The following is a 26,201-nucleotide window of genomic DNA, read 5'->3' as shown; positions in this document are numbered from 1 at the left end:
TTAATTATACACTAAAAAAAATTAAAAAGGTATGAATTAAAAAGAAAAGAATTAATGTTCTCCTCCTCCTCCAGTTTTTTCCCTATCTCAGCAAAAAGCAACATCATTTATCCTATTACCCAAAAAATAAACCTGCATTTTGTCTTTGGCTAAACCGTAACACACCTCCCAAATCCAGTCTCCAAGTACAGGTAACTCTTGAACAATGCAAGGGTTAGCGGTGAAGACTCTCGTGCAGCGGAAAATCCACTTATAACTTTTCATTCCCCCACAACTTAACTATTAATAGCCTACTGTTGACTGGAAGCCTCAACCAATAACATAAACAGTCCATTAACACATATTTTGCATGTTACATTTATCATATACTATTATAATAAAGGAAAAAATGTTATTAAGAAAATCATATGGAAGAGAAAATACATTTACAGTACCGTACTGTATTTACTGATACCATTAAGTTTATGTGGTCTGTTTATAAGATGAATCACCTGTCTAAAATGGTGAACAACAGCTGCATAGCTCAATCAATCTATAGTCTTTATCAAACAATTCAGCTTTTCCTTATAATGTCCTAAGTCTTCTCTGCTTCCTGAGAGCTCTTCAAGCAGCACTAGTGGCACTTCACATGGGTCTCATGGTATTACTCAAGGTTTATGGTATTGCACTAAACTCGATGAAAAATACCCTAGAACCACAAGAGATCACTTTTTACTGTGATATGCAATTTATTGGAGCAATGCTCATGTGGAGATGATCATCATCACATAGGATTTAAAGTGCAACACTTGATCTCACTGCAATACCAACAGGAGGTGGCTACTTTTATGTAGTTATGATTTAATATTGCATCTTTTTATTTCTTTACATTTCTCTTGACTATGAATGGTGTCATGTACAGTCTTGCGTTTGTGTGCATAAGTTTTAATAAATTTTAACTTTTTATAATAGATTTGTGCATATTTTATGGTAGTAAATGATAAAATAGACTAGTATCTACATATATTTTATGCATGCATGACATACCTTTTTGGGATTTTTTTCATATTTCTAGGCTATGTGATTCGTCTGTGAGTTTTTTCCAATTGTCATAATTCTCCAAAAAAATTTCTAGTATACTTACTGAAGAAAAAAATCTGCATGTAAGTGGATCTGCACAGTTCAACCTGTGTTGTTCAAGGGTCAACTATATTATTGACCCCATCTCTTAAACATCTCTAGAATGCATCCACTTCTATGCCTGAGGCCCCAAGCCTAATTCAGGACACCATCAGTCTACCACCATCTTTTCACACTCTACCCTCTCTCTAGATCTCAACTACTGGTGACAACTTTAAATAACAATCCAAATTATATATTCATCAAAGATCTATGTTCTGACTGCCACGCTGATACATTAAACTGCCAAACCCAGCTAGTTCCAAACTAAAACGTCGATCTTTCCCCTGAAAACCATTCTTGCTGCAAGTTGCCCAAACCAGAAATGTGGGAATCAACCTAGACACCTTATTCTCTCTATGCCATATCCAATTCATTACACCAAGTCTGGCCAATTTAGCTCCACAATAAATCTCTACCCTATTTACTTCTATTTCTCTGCCATCACTCCAGTCCAAGTTACCATTATCTCCCACTTGGGCTATTACAGTAGAATCCTATCTAGTCTCTCAAATTCCAACCCATTTATTTAAGCACACATTAGATTATGCAATTCCTCTGCTTTAAAAATCCTCAGTTACCCTACTATTATACATTTTCGTTGAATGAATATGTTAACTTACCATGCCTCAGGAGGGCTTCTACATTAGAATGTCTCAGTCTTAAATGCAACCCTTTCACTGGGCTAACCCCTATTCATCCTTTAGGGTTTAACTTAAATGTTACATTCTTAGAAAAATCTGACCTAACCTCTCCATCTCCTCCAGTAAGGTATCCATGTTATACTTCTCTTATTTCTTCATTTAAATTTATAAAATTATAAGTACATGAGTATTTGCTTCTAATTACAATTTGCTTCTAATAAGCTACATGTAGTAAGGATCATATATATTTTATTCACTTCTATATACCCAACACTGAGCACATAAATGCATATTAACAGGTGCTCAAATATTTGGTGAATGAATGAAATGACAGTGTAACAAAATGTATATGCTTAATGATTAACACAATAGAAGACTACAAAGCAATTTTCTTGTATCTTTTTTATTGATATATCATAGTTGTAAATATTTGGACAGTACATACATGTGATATTTTGATATATGTGTACAACATGTAATGATCAAATCAGGGTAACGGGGTATCCTCGAACATTCATCTTTTTTGTTGGGAACATTCCAATTCTTCTTTCCTAGCAATTTTGAAATATATAATAAATTACTGTTAACTATAACTTCCCTACTATACTACTGAATGCTAGAACTTCCTCCTTTTAACTGCATTTTTGTACCCATTAACCAACTTCTCTTCATCCTTCGCTTCCCTTCCCAGCCTATTTCCATGAGATCCACTTTTTCAGCTCCCACATACGAGTGAAAATATGCAATATCTGTCCTTTTGTGCCTGGCTGATTTTACTTAATATAATGACCTCCAGTTTCATCTATTTTGCAGCAAATGACAGGATTTCATTCTTTTTTTGTGGCTGAATAATATCCCATTGTGTATATATTAATATATATGACATTTTCTTTAGCCACTCATCCACTGATGGACACTTAGGCTGATTCTATATCTTGGTTATTTTAAATAGTACTGCAATAAACATGGGACTGCAGATATCTCTTCAATATATTGATTTCCTTTCTTCTGAATATATATCCAATAACGTTATTGCTGGATCCCATAGTTCTATTTTTAGTTTTTTGAGAAACCTCCTACTGTTTTCCACAATGACCATACTTACAAAGTAAATTTTAAAGTCAAATTAAACTATAGATTAATTAAAACAGATTAATCCATTACTATTCATTTTTTCCTTATTATTTGTACCTTCATTGTGTTTGTTGTAGATGATAGACATATTCTTGCAACCTTGCCTATTCTTTTTTATCTTATAAAGTGTTATCAAGGAAATCTTCCTAAAACACCACTTTTTCCTCTGCCACTCCTTTGCTTAAAATCTTGTGAAACAACCAGCCTCAGTTTTCACTATTTTTTCCCCCAGACAGGCTGATAAATGTACAATCGGACAATCACTCCATTCCAAACATCTCTCACTTCCAATTCCTTGTACCTGGAATGGCCTTCCTATTGCTCTCCTAAATTCTAAGTCTCAGTAAAGAATCAGACTAAGTCTCCCTAAACTTTTTCCTAGTGATTTTAGGCTGCAATGCTATGGTAATTACCTGAATTATTTTGACAAAATTAGATACTGGTTTTCAAAAAAATGCTTAACTATTTCACATGTATACAATGTTTCCAATGGGAAAAACGTCCCCCCAAAAATGGGCATTATACATACTTCTTCTTTCTCTACTCCTAGTGGATGCATGACAAATATATAAACTACACTCTTTAGAAACAAAAAAACCCCAATGACAGATTAAGGCCAATGTACAAAGCTGAATTTTGGTAGAAGTTCACAAGGGGAATTTTTACGTGTAAGTATTTAAAACAATAAATTTAGAACACCTCAAAAAGCACACTTTACCTGCAGATTTTATTTCTTAAGTAAGGATGTGATGGGAATAAACATAAAACACAAGGCAGTATGAAATTTAAGACACACACCTACAAATAAAAACACTACTGTTTATGTTCTTCTCTCGGCTGCTACATTTTTACTTTCAATAGTTCCTATAAATTGAGTTTGTTCCCTCTGACCTCGCCTTGACTTACTTATCTAAAATAATTAAAATGAAATGCCTTGTATTCAAATTTTGTAAATGTTTGGTTCTTAGAACATAAATATTTCTGATTTCCCAATTCAGTATTTAGTTCTTACCTGCAGTTTCAGATGTATTTGAAATAATTCATCATATATCTGACTGACTTGATGTGGAAGTAAACTCTGTTTGTTTGATGCTTTGGATTTTGGGGAACTGACAGGTTTCAAAGGAGAGTCACTTGCAGCACTCCAACATTCATTCTGAGGTCTTGCTGAGGCCGTATTAGTTGGCAGGGCAACTGGAAAGACAACAAAATTTAATTATAAACTTTATTAGCTTACAGTTTGTAAATACTCTCAGAGTAGTTTGTAGTATTGTTAAAAAGTTTCAAGAAAGAAACAAAGAATTAGATAGTAAACATGATAAAACGGTAACATTTAGATAACATGAGTGAAGCCTATATAAGAATTCTTTGCACTCTTTTTGCAACTTTTCTGTAAGTCTGAAATTATTTCAAAATAAATTCTTTTAAGTGCATAAAAACAATCATGTATTAACTGCCTAGCCAAGAAATGGAAAGTTACCTCAGAAATCCTTAATCACAATCCCCCCGTCCCCTAAACCAAATTAACCACTAACTCAAAGTGTTGATCATTGCCTTACTTTTCTATTTAATTTCCACTACTTACATTTAAGAAGTTCTTGTTTTGTCTGTTTTTAAACTTTATATAAATGTCTGTAATTATATAAATCCTATAGCCACCTCCTTTAAATGAGTTGATAAATCTTCACTGCTTTATCCTATTTTATAAATACTGTAAGCAATAAATAATATTATCAGCTCAATAATATTCTCTCAGATATTCTCAATAATATCTCATAGATATCTGTGCTGCTTTGACTATACACATGCTACCAAGTCTTGTACATGTTCAAGAGTTTTTCTAGGGTATTTACGTAACGAGTGGCAAAACTGTTGGATCATAGGCTTTATGTGCATGTTTGACTTTACTAGTGATGCAACTGTTTTCCAAAGTGGTTACATTAATTTACTCTCCAGATGGCCATGGATGAGTGAGTTCCTCTTGCTTCATATCCTTGCCAACACTGTACTGTCAGAATTCATTTTCTGCTAACAATGAGAATATAAAATGCTCTCATGTAGTGGTTTTAACTTGCATGAGACTTCTGGGAGCCCCAGCTTTAAGGAGAGGGTCTCCCATTATATTTCCCATCTATTCAAGAAGAGTCAAAATAAATAATATGAATTTTTAAAAAAGGAAAAAGTTACATGCCACTCAGTTCAGCAAAGGCCCTAAACGCAAAAGACACATTCTGTGTTCTACTTACTTCTCTAAGTTTCCACCCACCAATACCTGGCCTAAACATTCCTTACTTTTATGTCAACCTTCAACTACATTCGACACTTTCTTTATCCTATGTTTTCCATTCCTTTCGGTGGAAAAATCAAATGTGGTGGGACATACAACTACAGGCAGAATTATTTTTCATCTTCCTCAAATGCTGGTGTCAATGAGACAAAAGGGATGATGGAGGGGGGAAAGGGGAATGAATGTGTGTTGTGTGTAGATGATATATTCCCAGGAGAAGAGAGTATGCTGGTGCTATCAATGAGGCAACAGTGCTCTCAAAGTCTTGCAGCCAAGAAGGCAAAGGGCACCATTTCTGGTTCCTTCTTTCTTTGAAATGATAAAACTATGAAACACAGCCAGGTACACAGAGAGCTGCTACTAAAATCTTATCTTAAGTAATCTGGTACATTTCCTCACCAATATTAGGGTCAATCAAATACTATCACACTTACTCATTTTCTAACAAATACTGACATGAAAAAGAACCAAAGGCAATATAAAAAGTACTCAGGTGATTATTAAGTTATTTTGATAAGTTCTGAGAATATAGAAGAGTACTGAAAAATAATGAAATCTATTTTTCTCTTTTCCTTTAGTTTAATAACAAGCACTTTAGTTTAATAATAAGCACTATTATTAAACGGCTTACAGAAATTCAGAATACAAAAATATATAGCAACCTCAGAACCAGTGTTATTACTATGAGATAAGGTTAATATGCTCCATTTGACAAAGTTACTATTTAAATGACTATTTTAAAATGAATATTTCTTTTACCTTTTTCTATTTCTTTAAAAGATTGCTTGGTTATTTTGGACGTACTAACTCTATGATTATTCTCAATTAACTCTTCTTCTGTTTCCTGTTTCTTCAAATCATGAAAAGAATCCAATTCATCATCTAGGCTTTAAAAACAAAAAAGTTCTATCACAGCAATGTGGAGGCTTACCATACCATTTTATAAAGATAAAACTGCTTTCAAACATTAACAGCATAACAACTGAGAAAAAATATAAAAAGTAAACATTTCTTTAAATTCAAAAAGTAAACATGTAAAAAGTAACAGTCATTGATCCTAATAACCCACTATAACCACCTTTGGACTTTCTCCACATGTTAAATAGGCTGAATTTAAAAGTACATATACCTGTAGAATGCTCTACAGGTGCCAAACTTTGTTTGGATTCCCAATAATTTGGTGAGGTAGATATAATAGGTATTATTATCTATAATTTTAGCTAAAAAATGATTGTTTAACATTAGGAAACTGAACCCTAAAGAAGTTAAGTAACTGATAGTTGACATAATTAGTAAAAAGCGGAGCAGAACTAGAACCCCAGGTGTTTACTCTAAAATGATTATCTCAGAATTGAAATTTCTAGAGCACTGCTGTTCAAAAGGAATATAATGCAAGTAAGATACGTAATTCAAAATTTTCTAGTAGCATATTAAAAAGGGAAATTTTAATGATATATTTTATTTAACCCAGTATATCTAAAAGATTATCATTTCAACATATAATCAAGATATTTTACATTCTTTTATCCATGCTAAGTCTTCGAAATCCAGTGTATATTTTACACTTACAGTATATCCCAATTCAGACCAGTCCCTTTTCAAATACTCAACAGCTACATGTGATCTGTGGCTACACTGTGCTGGAACTAAAGCATAGTTCTAGATTAGATCATAACCAGGAATTGTGAAAAAACTGTCCAGTGATATGAAAACCTTCATAGTCCAAAATCTTCAAATTATAGAGTTATACCCAGATTATTTACAAAAACTATCAAATGTAAGAAAATAATTTCTATGAATTCATAATTATTACCTTAAAGCAATTTTCACTTTCCATACTCTACACTCACTACATCTACATCAATCTAGCTCATGTCCAAATCTTAAAGCCAGATCAACCAGATTATTTGTGAGTGCCAAATGAAACAGTAATAATAATAACAGTTAGCATTTGAGTGCTTTATTATGTACTCAGCACCATTCAAAGTACTTTACATTGATTAACTCACTTACGTAGAGAAAGAGCCTAACTGTATTAACAAATTTAAGCTCCCAAGTATCAATCCCCTAAATAACATACAGATATTTTTAGGCACAATTGTCTTTTATTTCTCTCCACAATTATCTCAACATTTCGTTTTATGTATGTAGACATCTTCATGGTTTTATGTTATTTCAAAATGTTTACTCCTTCTCAATAACCCATAGCATTTCCTTCTGTCATATATTTTTGAAATTAAATAATGTTCACTTTAAAACTGTATTTTACCTTAGCTTCCAATATTTTTATACTGTTTTTGTCCACGGTAAATATTATCTCCCTTAAGAATTGCAACTTCTTTGAGTTCAGCACTGTATCATACATATTTTGTAGTTACTATTTCCCCAGACTGTTGTCTTCAATTTCTTTCTCAACTAATTAAAATACAGTGCTTACCACACTACCAGACACACAATAGATAACAGAGTTAAATGTCATTGCCTAACAAGACTGTATTTCAGGGTTTTTTTTTTTTTTTTTTTAGAGACACAGTCTCGAGGGCGGTGGCGTGATCACACCTCACTGGAGTCTTGAACTCCTGGGCTCAAGCAATCCTCTTGCCTGAGGCCCTCAAGTAAATGGGACTATAGGCTTGCAACACCACACCAAGGTGATTTTTTTAAAAATTTTATGTAGAGATGGGGAGTCTCACTATGTTGCCCAGGCTGGCCTCAAACTCCTTGGCCTCAAGCAATCTTCCCACCTCAGCCTCCCAAAGTGTTGGGATTATAGGTGTATGCCACTGTGCTCAGCCTACAGTTTTTTTCTTAGTTCCTTTTTTCTTAAAAAAAAAAAAAAAAAAAAAAAAAAAAGGAAGCAAAGTCTTCATTTGAGTCCTGAATAACCATAAAATTTTTCATGTTTTACATTATGTAAATAGTTTAACTTTCCATTATGCCACTACACATAATACTAAGTCTATGCTTTTATCACAGAGATTCTCGGTAAAAATTAATAAATGAGTCTCAACTATTTAGCAGGCTCCAGACTGTTCATACTTTCTCTCAGGCAAAAGCAAACACATACACAATCTGCCCTGTTCCCGTTCTCAATTTCTTGAGATACTGAGGGGAGAGCAATAGTAAGGATTCAGGTTACTTTACCAATTCATATTTAAATGCTTGAATGAACTGCAAAAACGTGTTGTACAATGCTTGCTTTCAGCAGAATAACATCTTAATGGTGAAACAACTTTATCTCCAGATGAATAGATATCCAAATCATCTGTCAACAAAAAAGAAAACACCAGAGATTACACACTGAGATCAAACTCTAAATATTTGATTCTAGGCTCCTAAAGTTAAGACAGTAAATGTACTGAATGAGTTCTTATCAGTATGTCTCCCTAATGCAAACTTACAGAAAAAAAACCACCAAGTCTTATATTTATTTAGCACTTTACTGATTACAAAATGCTTTTCCATTGTTACTTTATTTGGTCCTAGCAATAACCCTGTGAAATAAGCAGAATAGGTGCCTTTAACCCTATTCTACAGGTTAGGAACCTAAGGATCAGAAAAACTTATGTTAATTTTTCCAAGTAACATAGCTAGCTAATGTGTAACTTGCAAATTCAGAACCTACACTAAAATTCAGAATCTAGTCTTCTTTCCACCTGAACATGATTGATACCTCTCTGATCCTCAAATATTTAATAAACTGTTAGCCTGTATCTAAATTCAATAAATAAAAAGGAGAACTTCTGTGATAAGAAATTTAGAACTACTTTTAAATGTATGAGCCCTTCTCTAATAGTCATTTTTACCCTCTTAGAAATTCAATGAGATATAATTTTCAGTTATATTTTGAGAGACTGGAAATTTTAGGGCAAATTTCAAACTAAAATACAATTTTAAAGTAGTTTAAAACAATGGACTCAGTAATATCTGGAATTTTTTTTCATTCTCAAGGAGTGTTTCAGAAGAGTGTTTTTCAAATCAAGTCACTTTAATAGATTCACTGATCCAATTTGCTGGTGTAATCCACCAAAGCGAACTGTCAATAAATGACTTATATTTCACAAAAATTCAAAATGAAATACGTTAGGGGAAAAAATGCCAAATCAACCATCTGATGAACGTTTAAAGACACTACTGTTTCTGCTGCAATTCTCCAAAACATTAATGATTATACTTACTAGTAAAGACATCACCTAAGAAGCATTAACAAATTAACAGACTCGTGGTTAATGCATATTATTAATAACATAGATATACACGCTAGCTACAGATTTCACATGACATTACAACCTACCCAATTCCACAGTACAATTATCTTTTTCTAATGTAATAATTACTACCCTAATAACTCAGAAAAGTTTGTGCCTTAGAATAATTAGTTTTCTTTACCCAATATAGTTTAACGTTTAACATTTTCAAGGCTGAAATACTGTAATTTAAAAATACCCAAATAACTTATTCGATTTGATTTTCAAAGTTATCTTACACATTTACCCCCAAAATCATCATTACTATTATCTCATTACCAGAGTAAAAAAGCTTAGTATCACAAGATATCTGGCACTGACCATAAGTCTAAACAATATTTTTTCAAAAATCTTCTCTTTCAAACTAAATTTGATAAAACTCCCATATATACAAATAAATACTCTACTGGCTTACCTGGGGAGGTTAGAGATCTTCTTTTACATTTAGCTTGATCAAAATTTGAAAAATCATACTAAAAAAAAAAAGAATGACATATTTATTTGTACACTTAGAATCAATTTACTGTCTCAAAGTATTTCCCCACAAATTACATATTAATTACAAAAGCAAAGTTACCAGTGGAGAAATGTGGTAGACATCACCTTAACCAAGTGATAAAAGTTAACATCATGAATAATGGGACAAACCAACATCACATACACTTGATTTGTCAGAGCAGGCCACACATCACTCATCTTCCATTCCTGCCAAAAATGCAAAACCAGAATCTAATCAAGAGGTATCCATCAGGCAAACCCAAAGTGATGGACATTCTAATAATTGTGTTACACTTTTCAAAAATACGAATGTTACCAAAAATAACACAATGTTCCAGATTGAAGGCAACAAGAGACAACCAATTAGATTAGATTTGCACCAGGAAAAATTTTACTACACAGGACACTGTTGAGATAATTGGAAAAATTTAAACATGAATTATAGATTAACCAATATTATTGTATCAGTGCCTAATTTCCTGAAAATACTACTGTTGTTATGAAAAAGAATGTTCTTATGTTCAGGAAAAACACACTGAAGTGTTTATATTTAGGGGTAAAGGGGCATGATGCCTGCAAATTGTTCTCAAATTTTTCAGGGAGTAAAATGTGTATGAAGAAGGAAAGAGAGGGGGAGAGAGAGAATTGATAAAGCAAATGCGGCAAAATGACTAGTGAATTCTAACAAGGCGTAAAGGGTACAAGGGAGTTCTTCCTGGTACTCCTGCAACTTCGTTTTAAGTTTGAAATTATTTTAAAATAAGACGTTTTGAAAAAGTAATCTAATCGTTTGTGCTGAACTCTACTAACTTCGCTACGCAAAAATTCAACAACTCCTACAATGCGATACCACGCTTTGCATAACAGGAACCTTCAAAGGTTTACGGAGCTTTCCTATGCAGGCGACAGACACCTGTGAGAGTCTGCACATCTGCGGCCACACGACCCCCCCTCCTCCCAGGTAACCTTCCCCAGGTTGCCCCTCCCGCGCAGGCGGGGCGCAAAGCCGCCCTCGGGCATGTGGAGGATGGAGAGTGGTTCTGTCCCTCAAGGCCGGGCCGCGCAGAGCCGTGAGCCGAAGGGCGGCGGCCTCACCTCGCCAGGGCAACTGTCCCTGAGTCCGTAGCGGGTTTTAAGACGCTCCACTACCAAATCCTGTCCCGGCGGCTTGACTACCCTCCAGTCCATGCTGTGCCTCGACCGCGGCGGTCTCCCCGGGAACCGCGTTCAAAACTTCGGCGCGGTAGCGACGTGGACGAGGCTTGCGTGCATGCGTGCGTCATGACGTATGCGGCACCGCCCCTCGGCGTACGCGAGGCAGTGGGCGCGGCTAGGCTTCCGCGAGTGCTCTGCTGCTCTCAATCATCTCGCGTTCCAGATTTAGGACCGAGGAGCGGCACTGTACCTCACCGTGCGAGTACCGCCAAGGCCGGGCGGCCAGCGAACAGCTCCCCGCACCCTCCGTAGGGCGGTCATGGCCGGCGCCCCAGCCCGGGTGCGAGCGGAGGGCACAGAGGCTCTAAACCTGCCTGCAGCGTCCCGCTGCAGCTCCCATAGAATGGATTCAAACTACAGGTTGGGTGTCTGCACTTGCCAAAATACACCTGTCTTTTCATTAAAGGTAGCCTTTCTTAACTGTCATATAAAAGAAAAACATGAAGAATCGGAATGCTAGCCGTAGAAATTGCAAAGAGGATTACCTCCTTACTTTCCCCTCCTCTGTTCCATATGTGGTTAACAAGGTATTAAAAAGAATAACTAGAATGAATGTAAGCTTCCTGAAAAAAAATTAAAAAAAAACAAAACAGGTTTTCCCAGTGTCTACAACAGTGCCTAGCACTTAGTAGGTGCTCAATATTTATTGCCATGGTGTATCAACCTAAAAAGCTATGTTCAACAGAGACTGATTGAGGGAACAATTCTACGACCACTTAATTTCTCACTAAAACAATTATACTGGTATAACCCTTTGTTTTTCTTAATTGTGATTGTGAACTGCATGTCTGAACAACTCATAAATTCTATGGATTATTTTTAAAGTTCCCCAAATGCCCAAATTTTGCAAGATCAATACTTTAACAAATTAGCTTTGAAAATTTAAAATATGTTTTGCCATAAAGTACCACTTAAAATGTACAAATAAGGAATTACTTTATTCTATCTTTAAGCAGATTTTAATGAGACAATATAAAATCCAGCCACTTTAAAAAAAAAGAAAAAAATACACATCGTGGGTTTATAGCACATCAGTGATTAAGTAACAGAGAGAAATCGCAAAGTCCTTTCCTAAAGTGTGACACAAAGACTTTCTTACAAATGTCACAAGCCACGTTTAAGCATCTTTGGAATACTAATACTAGAAAAGTCAGTTTACATGTCATTTTGTCAATTTTTGGTCAGAGTTTGTTAAAGCTTTTTATTTCATAACTTTAATGCTTAGGATAGCATAGAAATCTATAAAAAGTCTCTTAAAAAGCACTTGTATTTACTTAAGAATTTATTCTAAAATCATGACAAAGTCATCAATTGTCTCAGCTGAAAAGTTTAACACACTTTACGTAAGTCTCCAAAGAAGCCAATTTGAAATATTAAATGTGCATATATGTAGTCCATCGGTTCTCTTCAAGGTTCAGTTGATACATCGGGGGTGGATTTATTTCAGGTATCAGGTTTTGTGGCCAAGTGGATTTAGTGATGGTCTTCCATCACTCCTTATTTACACATGACATCCCTCCCCTCATGTCACTGATGGTTGAACAGGTGTTTACTATAAGATACTCTATTTCCAAATCCCCATATAACAGGGAATAAACCTCACTGTCTTTCCTCACTAAACAAAATGAAGTAATTTCACTGGGAAGAACACGGAAGGGTGGAAGACAGTCAATATTCATGATTGGAACATACAGAATTTTGTGCTCTAACTGGATTCTTTGTAGTTCCATATTGAGTGGGCCAATTAAGAACATCCTATTTTCTTTAGCAGTTTACCTAACATTTGACACAAACCATTTCCAAATTCATTTTCAATGTATATCAAACTTACGAGTTACTTCCTTGAGAGCTCTGAAAATTACATGGCAGTTTGAGTTTACTGACTTTAATTGTCTCCTTATTTTACATCTGGTATTCAAATGAACAGACAACTAAATGCACAAGTAATGAATTTTTTAAATGTCATGGCTCTTATGAATTGTCACTTTATTTCTGCTACAAAAATTACCAGAAAAAGGTACTGCAACATTCTAGTATAAAGCAAATCTTTAACCAAAGACCATGTATATAGACCTTCTAAAAATATTCATACTATATCACAATAACTGTAAGGAAAAATTCAGTATCTATCACCGGAACCAAGTTGCAGTTTCTGAGGTAGTAAAGACAGATGACAGAAAGCTTAAAAGGGAAAAAAAAAAAAATACAACTAAGGAAATAGTGAACTTGTTTAAAATGTAAAAATTAATTTAATACCTTTGGAAAGGGCACAAGATGCTACATATTTTAAGAAAGGAAGGTACTCTGTTTAAAAGTTAACTTGTAACTACACAGGAGGTGTAATAAAGATTATAGAAGAGCACTTTGGTTAACTCTCTACCTTCTGTGACTCTACCCATTCAAACATGAGTCTGTATAAACAAGCACACCAACAGTTAAGATTACCAAATATACTTCAAATCTAAAATAAAATTATCAAGTTGTGGTCCCTTTATTTGAATGGTAAGTATATTCATGCAGGAAATCCAAATATCTTAAAAGGAATTAAAACTTAATTGCATATATCATATTCCTTCAATAATTTAAGAAGGTCTATTGCTTTTAACAAGATTAATATTATTCCATTTTAATACAGATATGTCAGGAGTACATAAACACAAGTACACCTGAAATATACCAGTGTTTAAACTTTTATTTCACACCATGCAAGGTCAATTATAACACATTAAAAAGTGACAACAGCTATAAGCTGCAATTTTACATTTATACAGCAGAAATGTCCATTTTCAAAAGCTGAACATAATTACCACATTGTCTGTAACAGCTAAGCTTCAATCCAACTGCTTATACAGAAAAAATTTACAATGAAAAACAATGATTTTATATCTGTCCACATTCTGTGATACTTATTCTTCGACTAACAGATCCTTTAGGAGAACCAAATGATTCAATCTTTTTGACAGTATCCATGCCGTCCTTAACAAACCCAAACACTACATGCTTAAAGTCCAAATGTTCTGCTTTTTTCAGTGTTATAAAAAATTGAGAATTATTGGTATCCCGGCCTCGATTGGCCATGGATAGTAACCCAGGACCAGTATGTTTCACATCAAAATTTTCATCTTCAAATTTGTCTCCATAAATGGACTGTCCTCCTGTTCCATCATGTTTGGTGATATCTCCCCCCTGAAAAAAGATTTCAATTAATAGGGATCCTGAATACAACATTTAAAATATACACAGAACTCATCACTACAGGATAAATCCTAAACACCCAGCTTCCTTAAGAATGCAGTTTGAAAACTAAGTATTTTTGGAAAGAATATAAAAGATGAAAAGATCTTTTTCTTTCCCCTCAGTTTCTATTAGGTTTCACGTATTAAAAGTTTGAACTATTTTAGGTTGAAAGTTTTCAGCAGGGGTAGATAATGGAGTAGTGACACCAACTAATGTGTGGAAAAGCTAAAGAAATCTTAAGAGAACTATAGGACAAGGTCAAGGGAAAATACTCGAATTTCCCAACTTAGTCTGGTATACTCTTTAGACTTCAACTGTGATATGTAGTTAATACTTACTTGGCAAACAAAATCTGGAATTACTCTGTGAAAAATGGAGTTCTTGAAACCAAAGCCCTTCTCTCCAGTGCACAGTGCTCTGAAGTTCTCAGCAGTTTGAGGAACAATGTTTGAAAATAATTCCATGGTTATACGTCCTAGAGGTTCACCATCTGCGCAAACGTCAAAAAACACCAAAGGATTGGTCTCCTTTGATAATTCTGCCGCCAGTGACACATGTCCTTTCTGGAGTTTCAGTAAGTTCTGTTGACATTCTTCAAATTTTTTCTTAAAACAATCAGCCATTTCTTTAGTTTTAAATCTCACTGCAAGCTGTTCCACTTTTGCTTCACCATCTATTGAAGAAAAAAAAACAAGGAGTGACCTTCATACTAACTGTTACAAATTGTTTTATATGTTTGTTGTGTATTTTAGTAAAGTCCACAATATGAAAAGTAGCATCTGAATGTAGAAACTCACCAGCATAATCTGAGGCAGTCCAAACCAAAGCATTATTCGAAACATTTAAGGGCTTTAATTCCATTGTTTTGGTAATAACATGGTTTGCACACACTTTAAAGACCTGGTCTCTTCTCATTAGGATCCGATAGTAATTCTTCATTGTATGCCAAAGAATCTTTATATCTCCAACACCACGCTCCTTCCACTGACTGACATCCCGATCCCATCTATAAAGTTTGGCTCTCTCTTTAAACAAAATTTCTTCATCTTCTTCTCCAGATTTTACTTCTACCTATAATAGATGAAATTATTTATAAAGTGCTGCTTATAATAAATTCTGTAACAAATTCCAAAGATCAAAATTCTTTAAGATATTTTCTTTGTGATGACTTTAACAGAATTTGTGGTGTTAACGATAACTGGTTATATCCTAGAGCTAGGAATACATCTGATTTTGTTGCAGAAGTGAAGAACCGTTTTGTCATTGAAGATTTTTCTTTTATATAGTATTCACTCTCCTTTTAGAAATTAAATGCCTACCTTTACAGCTGCAGTCCTCAATCCCCCAGGCTGTGGCCTGGCCTAGTATCACCGCCTGAGCTCCCCACTACCACCCTCCTACCCGCGACACCCTAACCCCCCAACCTTGGTCCTTGGTGCCAAAAAGGTTAGGGACTGCTGCTTTCCAGACAGAAGAAGTTTCAAAAAGTGTTTATTATGATGTTATAAAAACAAACATGATACTCTAACAACATATGAAAAAGTATTTATTTCTTACCAACAATTGCATATAGAATTTACTAAGCAACATTTATATGAAAACTTGTAAAAGACAATTTATACTTAAAGGCTGGTTGTCTAATAAACAGAGCTTGCATTTCAAATTGTAAATATTTTGAAATAAATGCAAACAACAATATACCTACCTACTACAATCAAGCCAGAGTGAGTTTTAAACTTAAACTGAAAAATAAGTTATCAGTAAAACTTTGATTCCTTAACATTTACCTCTGGTAATGACACTATTGGTTCAAAATGGATATCTTCATTATGAACTACTTCTTCATCACTACCATCTTCATCTTCACCAACTTTACTGGTTGACTGTGTTCCAAACACAGCTGCTCCGGTATTTGCCCACTGGAAATTTTTATCTGGTGAATAAATTAGGATATTTAAACAGTGGTATCTATTTTTTGCAAGTTTTTTATCCTATTCTTAGGTTACTTTATCAATGCATCTAATTTCCAATGATGTACTATATACATCACTCTTAAAAATGTTATCCTGGCCGGGCGCGGTGGCTCACGCCTGTAATCCTAGCACTCTGGGAGGCCGAGGCGGGCGGATTGTTTGAGCTCAGGAGTTCGAAACCAGCCTGAGCAAGAGCGAGACCCCGTCTTTACTAAAAATAGGAAGAAATTAATTGGACAATTAAAAATATGTAGAAAAAATTAGCCGAGCATGGTGGCGCATGCCTGTAGTCCCAGGTACTCGGGAGGCTGAGGCAGAAGGATCGCTTGAGCCCAGGAGTTTGAGGTTGCTGTGAGCTAGGCTGACGCTACAGCACTCACTCTAGCCGGGGCAACAGAGTGAGACTCTGTCTCAAAAAAAAAAAAAAAAAAAAAAATGTTATCCTGGCAAGTTCAACTCATGTAGTGAGCACAAAGTACATTTAGTACTGCTTATGCTCAGAGTTACAAAGGTAAGATTGTCTCTGCCTTGGGTAACCTTCTTAACACTAAACTACACAAGAACTTCCAGTAATGAAGTAGGTTTTTAAAAGTACATACCTGAAATTTTGAAAATTTAACTCAGCTTTCAGAAGTAGTCTATGTCATAAAACCTTTTATCACATGCAAAAAGTAACTTTTGAACATAAAAATGTCCTTAAGTAGGCCAAATGTGCTACTTTCAAACTAGCCACAGTAGCCTAAACACATGTTTATAACTTTACTTTACCTCAACTTCTTTAAGAAGCTAGTGTTTGGAGCTTACATTTCTTGGCCAGGCTAGTGAATAAGTAGCCTTGGGAGAAGCCCTCTGAATTCAACTGCCCTCAGGGGATACACTACACAGTTAAGACTTCCCACTTTTATGCAGAACAATGATGATCTCACTCCCTCATACCTGAAAGAACCTGAGAATAGCAGCTTCTCCACCTTAATTTAGATGGCCCATCCTAACATATTCCCCACAATCTTAGCGGAAAAAAACACCTTTTAATTTTGTATCACTTACAGAACCCTATACCTGCTGCTAAAGACTCTTAAGAAGGAAAAAATGTCAGAGCACATAAAAGGTATCAGCACCTTGAAGAAAGAACATGTGAATAAAAAAATCCACTCCTTTTAATAAAGGCAGATTTAATAGAGGGGGAAAAAATTAAAGACAAAACTTCCTAAGGACATACAAGAAAATGTTGCAAAGAAATGATCTGAGAACAAGAAAAGCACAACCCCAGGTCATATGGGGGCTTTCTGAAAATAGTAATCACTGATAAGGATAAGACAGAAATTTGGGGCTCAAAATTAACTATCCAGAACTCCGAAGCAAAAATTTAACTAAAAAATAACCCCAGGGGACATGTGGCAGAAAAAATTTAAAATTCTTCTAAAACAATTCTCTGCCTTTGTTGCACATTAAATATTAGGTTGGTGCAAAAGTAATTGCGGCTTTAGCATTGTTGAAATTTGCCATTTGATATTGGAATACATTTTTAAATAAATGTGGTTATGTTATATATCATTTTAATGCACTTTACTTGCTTTATGTTTTTTTGCTAATGACTCACTACTTGCTTTTTATTTTATATTTATTTTAGACTATGGAAATGATGTTAGACAAAAAGCAAATTCGAGCAATTTTCTTATTCCAGTTAAGAATGGGTCGTACAGCAGTGGAGACAACTCACAACATCAACAATGTATTTGATCCAGGAACTGCTAACGAACTTAAAGTGCAGTGGTGGTTCAAGAAGTTTTGCGAAGGAGACCAGAGCCTTGAAGATAAGGAGCGCAGTGGCCGGCCCTTGGGAGTTGACAACAACCAATCGAGAACAATCATCAAAGCTGATCCTCTTACAACTACATGATAAGTTGCCAAAGAACTCAACACAGAGACCATTCTCCGGTCCTTCAGCACTTGAAGCAAATTGGAAAGGTGAAAAAGCTCGATTAAGTGGGTGACCCATGAGCTGACCAAAAATCAAAAAAAAAATCGTTGTTTTGAAGTATTGTCTTCTTTTATTGTACGCAACAACAATGAACCATTTCTCAATCAGATTGTGACATGCAACGAAAAGTGGATTTTACACAACTGGCATCAACCAGCTTAGTGGTTGAACCAAGAGGAAGCTCCAAGCACTTCACGAAGCCAAACTTGAACCAAAAAAAGTCATGGTCACTGTTTGGTGGTCTGCTGCCGGTCTGACCCACTACAGCTTTCTGAATCCCAGCGAAAGCATTACAATGAGAAGTATGCTCAGCAAATCGATGAGATGCACCAAAAACTGCAACACCTGCAGCCGGCATGAGTCAACAGAAAGGGCCTGATTCTTCCCAATGCCCGACCGCATATCGCACAACAAAGCTTCAAAAGTTGAACAAACTGGGCTACCAAGTTTTGCCTCATCTGCCATATTCACCTGACCTTTCGCCAACCAACTATCACTTCTTCAAGCATCTCGACAACTTTTTGTAGAGAAAACACTTCCACAACCAGCAGGATGCAGAAAATGCTATCCAAGAGTTTGTGGAATCCCAAAGAACTAATTTTTACGCTACAGGAATAAACAAACTTATTTCTCGTTGGCAAAAATGTGTTGATTGTAATGCTTCTATTTTGACTAATAAAGATGTGTTAGAGCCTGGTTATTATGATTTAAAATTCAGTCCGAAACCACAATTACTTTTGCACCAACCTAACATCAATGTCTGGGTCTCATGCTCAGAGATGCCAGTATAACTATCAGGTAGTTCTTTTTAAAAGAGCTCCCAGGTAATTTGAATAGGAAGCCAAGGGCTGAAAACCACTTCCCTAAGCAGAGTAGAAGAGAGAATTTACAAAGTAAAAGTATAAAAGGTATGCATGTGAATAATCAGTATCAATTTCAAGATAAGAATTCTAGGTAAGAGTACCTAGGAGCTTCTCTGTGTTTTCAGTAAAAACATTAAAAAGTGAAGCAAACATGATAAAATTGACAATCTGTGTCCAAGCTGGGCAGTAACTTAGTTTCTACATAAAATATCACACAGCACACATAGAACAATCAAACAGAACTTTCAGGAAAAAAATCAATATAAAAAACAAAGGAACAAAGAAAACAAAGAAATCTATCATGAGTTTTCTCCCAGCTCTCTGCTCTTTTCTCTTCCCTAGCTGACAGGTACACTGCGGTGACTCTGTTTTCACAAACACCTGAAAAGAGCTAAAAGACAGAAGGGAACTGTAAATCTTTCTCCTTACATTCACCATCTCACTGCCCTTTAGAATCTATTTTTGTATAGCCTCGAGGTGTTGCTGAGGAGCTCCTGGACAGACAGCAGTGGGGACAAACTACAGGCTTCAGATCCTGCCCAAAATCTTAAGGACAAGATTGCCAACAAGATCTCTGATTGCCACTTCTGCATACCTCTAAGAAAAGGAATGGATACAGCCCTTTCACATGGCCCTGCTTCTGTTACCTGATTAATGGCTAAGAAGAAGAGAAAGAGCAGATATGACAGTTCTCAGTACCCTGTTAATTTGGCTACAGCCATAAATTGGGTTCACCCCTTTTATACAATTCCCAAATAAAAAGCCTGAATACCTGATTCTCTCTGCCAACATACTCTTTTCCTCTTTCACCATGTTGGCCCTTTCCTGCTTGGGAACGTAAAATAAATTTCTTCTTTCTATTCTAATCTTTGGAGAAATTTTTCTCAAACCTGTGTGCACCAGCTCTGCACCAGCACTCCCACCCTAACACTACCAAAGTATTAAGATTCCACATGAAAATCTATGGGATACAAACAAAATTGACTGCAGGGAATTTATAATTTTAAGTATTTATTATTTTTAACAAGTGCAATCTAAATTAATAAGCACTTGACATACAAGAAATCTAACAAAAATAACAAAATATGACAAAATGTGAAGCTAAATAAAAAGTACAAAATGAGAACTGATAAAATCAAAAGGTGCTTCTTTGAAAAGACAAGTACACAAATTACTACCAAACACAAGAACAAAACAAAGTGAGAAGTGTAGTTTTACTCTTTTTAATGAATAATCTCATTAAGAATGACAAGTAGCGGTGAGGAGTGTCAGTGGGTAAGGCTTAGTAAAGCATGGCTCCCTTCTGATAATTTGAGTCTTGCCTACTTCATAATTTAGAGTACAATATTGATTCAGTACTTTGAAAAGGTTGCACTGAGTATCTATCAGCCTAACATATCAATTTTTATTTGGCATTTTTTGGTGAATAATTGTACCCACTTGCATTGCTGAATTTGTCGACATATTACCCTTTGATTTCAGGCTACTTAATAAATTAAACAAAAATAAAAAAACTTGACATCAGTGAAGCCATGAATTCCAACATAACATCATATCTGAAGGTAACTTCTAAACATTTTTATGTGTTCCTATAGGTGGCAAGAGCTCACAGAATAGTGCAAATACGTAAGTGGGAAGGACAGTATTCTAAACTGCATTAATCGTTTAAGCATACATACTGAATTTATGCCACAAATCAAACACCTTGTACAAGAACAATTTAGGTGGTACTATAACCACAGATATGAAAGACATTACAAGAATAAGAAAATACAATGAATGGCCTTATGCTAATAAACTTGAAATAATCAAGGAAATGGATTACATTCTAGAAATGCTATCAAAATGGATTAAAAATAAAAACAACATTGAAAAAGACAGGAAAACAATTTAGCACAATAATTAGCACAACCCAATACTGAAATCCAAAGAAAGTGCAAAATCTAAAAGTACAAAATCGTCTTCTTAAAAAAATGTTAAGTTCACAAATCTTGAAATATCCACAAATCAAATCTAAATGTATAGTCAAAAGAACAATGTTAATATAAAGTCAGGGTTATTCCAAAACTGAAAAATGGCTCTGCATTTCAGGATGGGGAGGACTATCAGCATGACTTACATTAAATTAAGAGAAAATTTTTATGATTATATTAGTAAATGTCAAAAATAAAGTGTGGAAACCCTTCGTTATTAAAATGTTAAACAAACTGGGGGATGGTGTGAGGGAAGAATCTCCCAACTTAGTTGCAACACTGTAACAAAGGACTGTTTTTTCACTTGTGCTTTATTCTGTAACATGATCATTAAACCTTTCCTGATCTTACCTTTAGAACCAAAAGCAAAATCCCCAGAATTACTGGAAGCCAAGTCTGCAAATGACAGCCCTGTGCTACTTCCAAATCCAAATGAAACTGTTTTGCTTTCCACTGGCAAAAGGAAAAGAACAATTTAATATTTAATTTAATGTATATTAAACATCAAAGCTCTACTCAGGTCTCAGAAAGAATAGTAAGCCCTTCTATACTACACATGGTGGAGGTGGGGGTTAGCATTTGTGTTATGGTAAGTTACAAAATACATCCAATTGTGAGCTTTTTCAACATTATTAATTTTACAGGTACTATTCCCAAAGGATATTACCATACTACACCAAAAGCATGCCAAAAATTATTTTTTATAAATGAGATATACATCTATCTATATTAAGCCAGATACAGAACTATACTGTTTCTGCTTTGTAGAGTCTTCTATACTCTAAAACAAGCATTCAGCCAAAGGCAGAGTTTTAGGAAACATCGTATAAAAATTTTGTGCTCTGTATTGTAAGTAAGCTCATAAAAAACAAACATCCCACTTACACTTGGTCATCAGGACTGTTGTGATCTTATCTTAATTCTGCCAACATGTAACTGCATGATCTCTGAAAGCCTTGTGCCTTACTTTCCTCATTTGAAAAACGCACAGGGTTTTAGGTGTGAACCTACCTTCCACTTCTAGCATATTAAGATTCTGAAGTGTCTATATAAATGTAATATTTATAATGTTAAGACTACTTAAAAAAATTAGGTAATGTAGACAATGTACACATACAGAGCAATAGACACTTCCCACTCACTCCCCAAAAAATTGAAATGGAAAAACAAAGGAGAAAGCAATACCACATATTAGTTATTGTAACTGAATACTTAATTTAGCAAGCTTTCAGGCTAGTAGAGAAAAAGACATTTAAGTTCTACCAAAAAATTTTATACTCCTATTGTAATATTTCTATAATTACCTCACATATAATTAAAACATTTTAAATATGCCCGAACTGATAATATAATTCAAGTAATATTGAAATGAAAACACTATCACAAAGGAAATTACCATGTAAGTAAACTACTGTATTGTCTTTTATGTCAGGCAGATAGGTCAGAGTCACAATGCTTTGTATTCCCTACTAATCACAACTCTAACAATAAAAAACACATTTATTATCTTTGTTGGCAAGGCAGTATGACTTTTCTGATTATTATTACTAATATCTTATGGCCCTTTAGACATCTCAAAATTTGTTTTAAAGGGAGTTTTTAGGATCTACCATTAAAAAAAATCTATCTTCAAAAACATAAGGTGCCCCTTATGTAATGCATGATATAAATGTATAATAAGTTTTACCTTGGCTTGTAGACTCTGCATCAATTTCCTTTCTAGTAGACAAATCTACAGGCTTCTCTGCAGTTCCAGAGGAAATAGGTGGTGAACTAAGAGATTTGGTAATAGAACCGGGTTCTTCAGATTTACAGAAAAAAGGTACTGTCATTTCAGTGCCACCTGTACACACACTGTTGGCTGTGCCAGTTATTTCTTCACTCTGAGATTTCTGCAAAGAGGAAGTAACAAAACACCATGCCGTTAAATATCGATTTAGAAAAAGGATCATATAACCTATTTCAAAAGAAACTGAGAACTTGGACTTCTGGACAAGATGGAATAAACATACTTTACCTATCTCTCTCCCAAAAGCTACAACTAGATGCCTGGACTAAAAAAAAACATATAGAACTATAAGAAGCTGAAGGGCCCGGTGTGGTGGCTCACACCTGTAACCCTAGCATTTTGAGGGGCTGAGGCAAGAGGACTGCTTGAGGCCAGGAGTTCAAGACCAGCCTGAGCATGGGCGAGGCCATCTCTTTAAAAAAAAAAAAAAAGAAAAAAAAAATTTACCTGGGCATGGTGGCGCTTGCCTATAGCCCCAGCTACTTGTGAGACAGAGGCAGAAGGATCACTTAAGCGAACCCAGGATTTTGGGGTTGCAGCAAGCTATGAGGACGCCACTTCATTCTAGCGTGGGAAGACTCTGTCTCAAAAAAAAGGCACCTCAGTCCAGGTGGTGGCTCACGCCTGTAACCCTAGCACTCTGGGAAGCCAAGGCAGGAGGATCGCCTGAGGTCAGGAGTTCGAGACCAGCCCGAGCAAGAATGAGACCTCCAACTCTACAAAAAAAAAAAAAAAAAAATAGAAAAATTAGCCAGGCATGGTGGTGCATGCCTGTAGTCCCAGCTACTCGGGAGGCTGAGACAAGAGGATCACTTAAGTCCAGGAGTTTGAGGTTGCTGTGAGCTAGGCTGACGCCATGGCATTCTAGCCCAGACAACAGAGCAAGACTGTGTTCTTTAAAAAAAAAAAAAAAAAAAAAAAAGCCTTGGAATGGTGGATAAAGGAGGAGGAATAAAAATCTCAGGACCAGAGAGATAATCTGCTGGCGAGATCCTCATGGGTTTTATTCTGCCTTCCCTACATCCCAGCCTGGGTGTTAGAGCAGCCAAAAAAGCTGGAGCTGCCAAAGGCACAAATGTAAAAAGTTTCAAGAAAAGTCAGCTCTGTTTGGCCAGCAACAGGTGTGGTTATGATCATCCATGTATTAGAACTATCCAAAAAAGACTTCTTAAAGTCATTATTAACGATGTTCCAAGAAGTATGGATAAACACTCTTAAAACAAATGAAATAATAAAGGTCTAAGCAAAAAAATAGGAGGCATAAAAAAGAAAAAACTAAATGGGAATTTTACAAATGAAAAATACAGTAACAGTAAAATTTCATAGACTACTTCATCTAATGACAGTAGAATACACATTCTTCAAAAGCTCATATGGAACATTTACCAAGAAGGACCACATTCTAGGCCATAAAACATACCTCCACAAATTTAAAGGAACAGAATTCAAACAAAGTATACTCTCAGACCACAATGGAATTAAACTTACAATCATTAATAGAAATGTTGGAGGGAAAAAAAATCCCCAAATATTTAGAGATTAAACAACACACTTCAACACATGTCAAAAAAAAGTCTCAAGAGAAATTAAAAACATTCTGAACCAAATAAAAATGAAAAAATACAACCTATCAAAATTTGTGAGATGCAATGAAAGCAAGGATGGGGGACATTTACAACACTACATGCAATAATTAAAATGAAGACCTAAAATTAATATTCTGGCCATGTGTGGTGGTTCACACCTGTATCCCAGCACCTTAGGATGTTACAGCAGGAGGACTGCTTGAAGCCAGGAGTTTAAGACCAGCCTGGTCAACAGAGCCAGACCCCATCTCTACAGAAAAAATAAAATTTAGCCAGGTATGATGGTGTGCACCTATAGCCGGAGCTACTTGGGAGACTAAGGTGGGAGGATCACTTGAGCCCAGGAGTTCAATATCACAGTAAGTTATAATCACACCACTGCACTCCAGCCTAGGCAACAAGGCAAGAACGCATTTCTTATCCCCTCCAACCTCCAAATATTTTTAATTAATAAGAATCTATAGCTAATATACTTAATAGTGAGAAAGAAACTAGCTTTCTCGCTAAGATCAAGAGCAGTGCAACACTCTTGGATGTCCACTATCACCACTTTTATTCAACATCATACCAGAAATTCTAACTAATGAAATAAGACAAGAAAAGGAAATAAAAGGTATAAAGATTGGGAAAAAAGATAAAATTGTCTCTGTTCACTGAAAACATGACTAGCTATGTAAAAAAACTACAAAGAACCGGCAAAACACACCTGAAACTAACAAGGGATTATAAAAAGGTTATAAAATACTAAGTGAATATACAAAAGTCAATTGCCTTTTTATAAACCAGGAATGAATAAAAGGAATTTGAAATTAAAAACACAACATCATTTACATTAGCACCAAAAACCAAACCACATAGGTATAAATCTAACAAAACCTGAAAATATGTGCACTTACAAAGAAAACTATAAAATTCTGATAAATCAAAGAAAATATAAATAAATGTACAGATAGTCCATGTTCAATACTGTTAAAATGGCAATTCTTCTCAATTTGACCAACGACTCAACACAATTCCAATCAAAGTCCCAGCAAGTTATTTTGCAGACATGGACAAACTAATTCAAAAGTTTATATGGAAAGACGAAAGACACAAAATGGGCAAAATACTACTAAAGAAAAAGTCAGAGGTCTGACAGTATTAAACCACAAGACTTACTATAAAGCTACCATAATCAAGACCGTGTGGTATTAGTGAAAGAATAGGCAAATAGATGATGGAACAGAACAGAGGGCCCAGAAATAGACTGATAGAGTCAAGTGTTCTTTGACAAAGGAGCAAAGGCAATTCAACAATTTGTTGTTTCTACAAATGGCGCTGAACAACTGGATATCCATGAACTAAAAAATAAATCCATACACAGACTTTACATCTTTCACAAAAATATTAAAATGCATTAAAGACCTAAATGTAAAATGTAAAACTATAGAACTTCTAGAATACAACAAAGGAGAAAATCTGGGTGACTTTAGGTTCAGTGATAATTTTTTAGATAAAATACCAAAAGCACAATCCACGAAAGAAAAAATTTGCTAAGTTAGATTTCATTAAAAACTGCTGCTCTGGCCGGGTGCGGTGGCTCACCCCTGTAATCCTAGCTCTCTGGGAGGCCGAGG

At 35.2% G+C, this 26,201-nt stretch overlaps 2 protein-coding genes across 2 annotated transcripts in view; both read right to left on the bottom strand.

Moving 5' to 3' along the window:
• Positions 1-11,175, bottom strand: part of CCDC138 (coiled-coil domain containing 138) — a 168,984-nt gene extending 157,809 nt beyond the window's left edge. The window contains exons 1-5 of the mRNA XM_012664265.1: positions 11,064-11,175; positions 9,886-9,943; positions 8,368-8,488; positions 5,983-6,110; positions 3,949-4,130 (exon numbers count right to left, since the gene is read on the bottom strand). Coding sequence (XP_012519719.1) covers positions 3,949-4,130; positions 5,983-6,110; positions 8,368-8,488; positions 9,886-9,943; positions 11,064-11,156 — 582 coding nt within the window. The 5' untranslated portion in view covers positions 11,157-11,175. The remainder of the gene's footprint in view (positions 1-3,948; positions 4,131-5,982; positions 6,111-8,367; positions 8,489-9,885; positions 9,944-11,063) is intronic.
• A 2,683-nt stretch (positions 11,176-13,858) lies between these two features.
• The window catches only part of RANBP2 (RAN binding protein 2), a 68,870-nt gene continuing 56,527 nt past the window's right edge, over positions 13,859-26,201 (bottom strand). Inside the window, exons 23-28 of the mRNA XM_012664264.1 lie at positions 22,898-23,102; positions 21,562-21,663; positions 16,208-16,353; positions 15,218-15,491; positions 14,759-15,093; positions 13,859-14,369 (exon numbers count right to left, since the gene is read on the bottom strand). Of these exons, the coding sequence (XP_012519718.1) occupies positions 14,064-14,369; positions 14,759-15,093; positions 15,218-15,491; positions 16,208-16,353; positions 21,562-21,663; positions 22,898-23,102 (1,368 nt within the window). The 3' untranslated portion in view covers positions 13,859-14,063. The remainder of the gene's footprint in view (positions 14,370-14,758; positions 15,094-15,217; positions 15,492-16,207; positions 16,354-21,561; positions 21,664-22,897; positions 23,103-26,201) is intronic.

The sequence above is a fragment of the Propithecus coquereli genome, unplaced genomic scaffold, assembly GCF_000956105.1.
Source record: "Propithecus coquereli isolate 6110/MARCELLA unplaced genomic scaffold, Pcoq_1.0 Scaffold88, whole genome shotgun sequence".
NCBI classification, from domain to species: Eukaryota; Metazoa; Chordata; class Mammalia; order Primates; family Indriidae; genus Propithecus; species Propithecus coquereli.
Note: the sequence above shows the minus strand (reverse complement) of the source record. Positions and strands in the feature narration are given on the sequence as shown.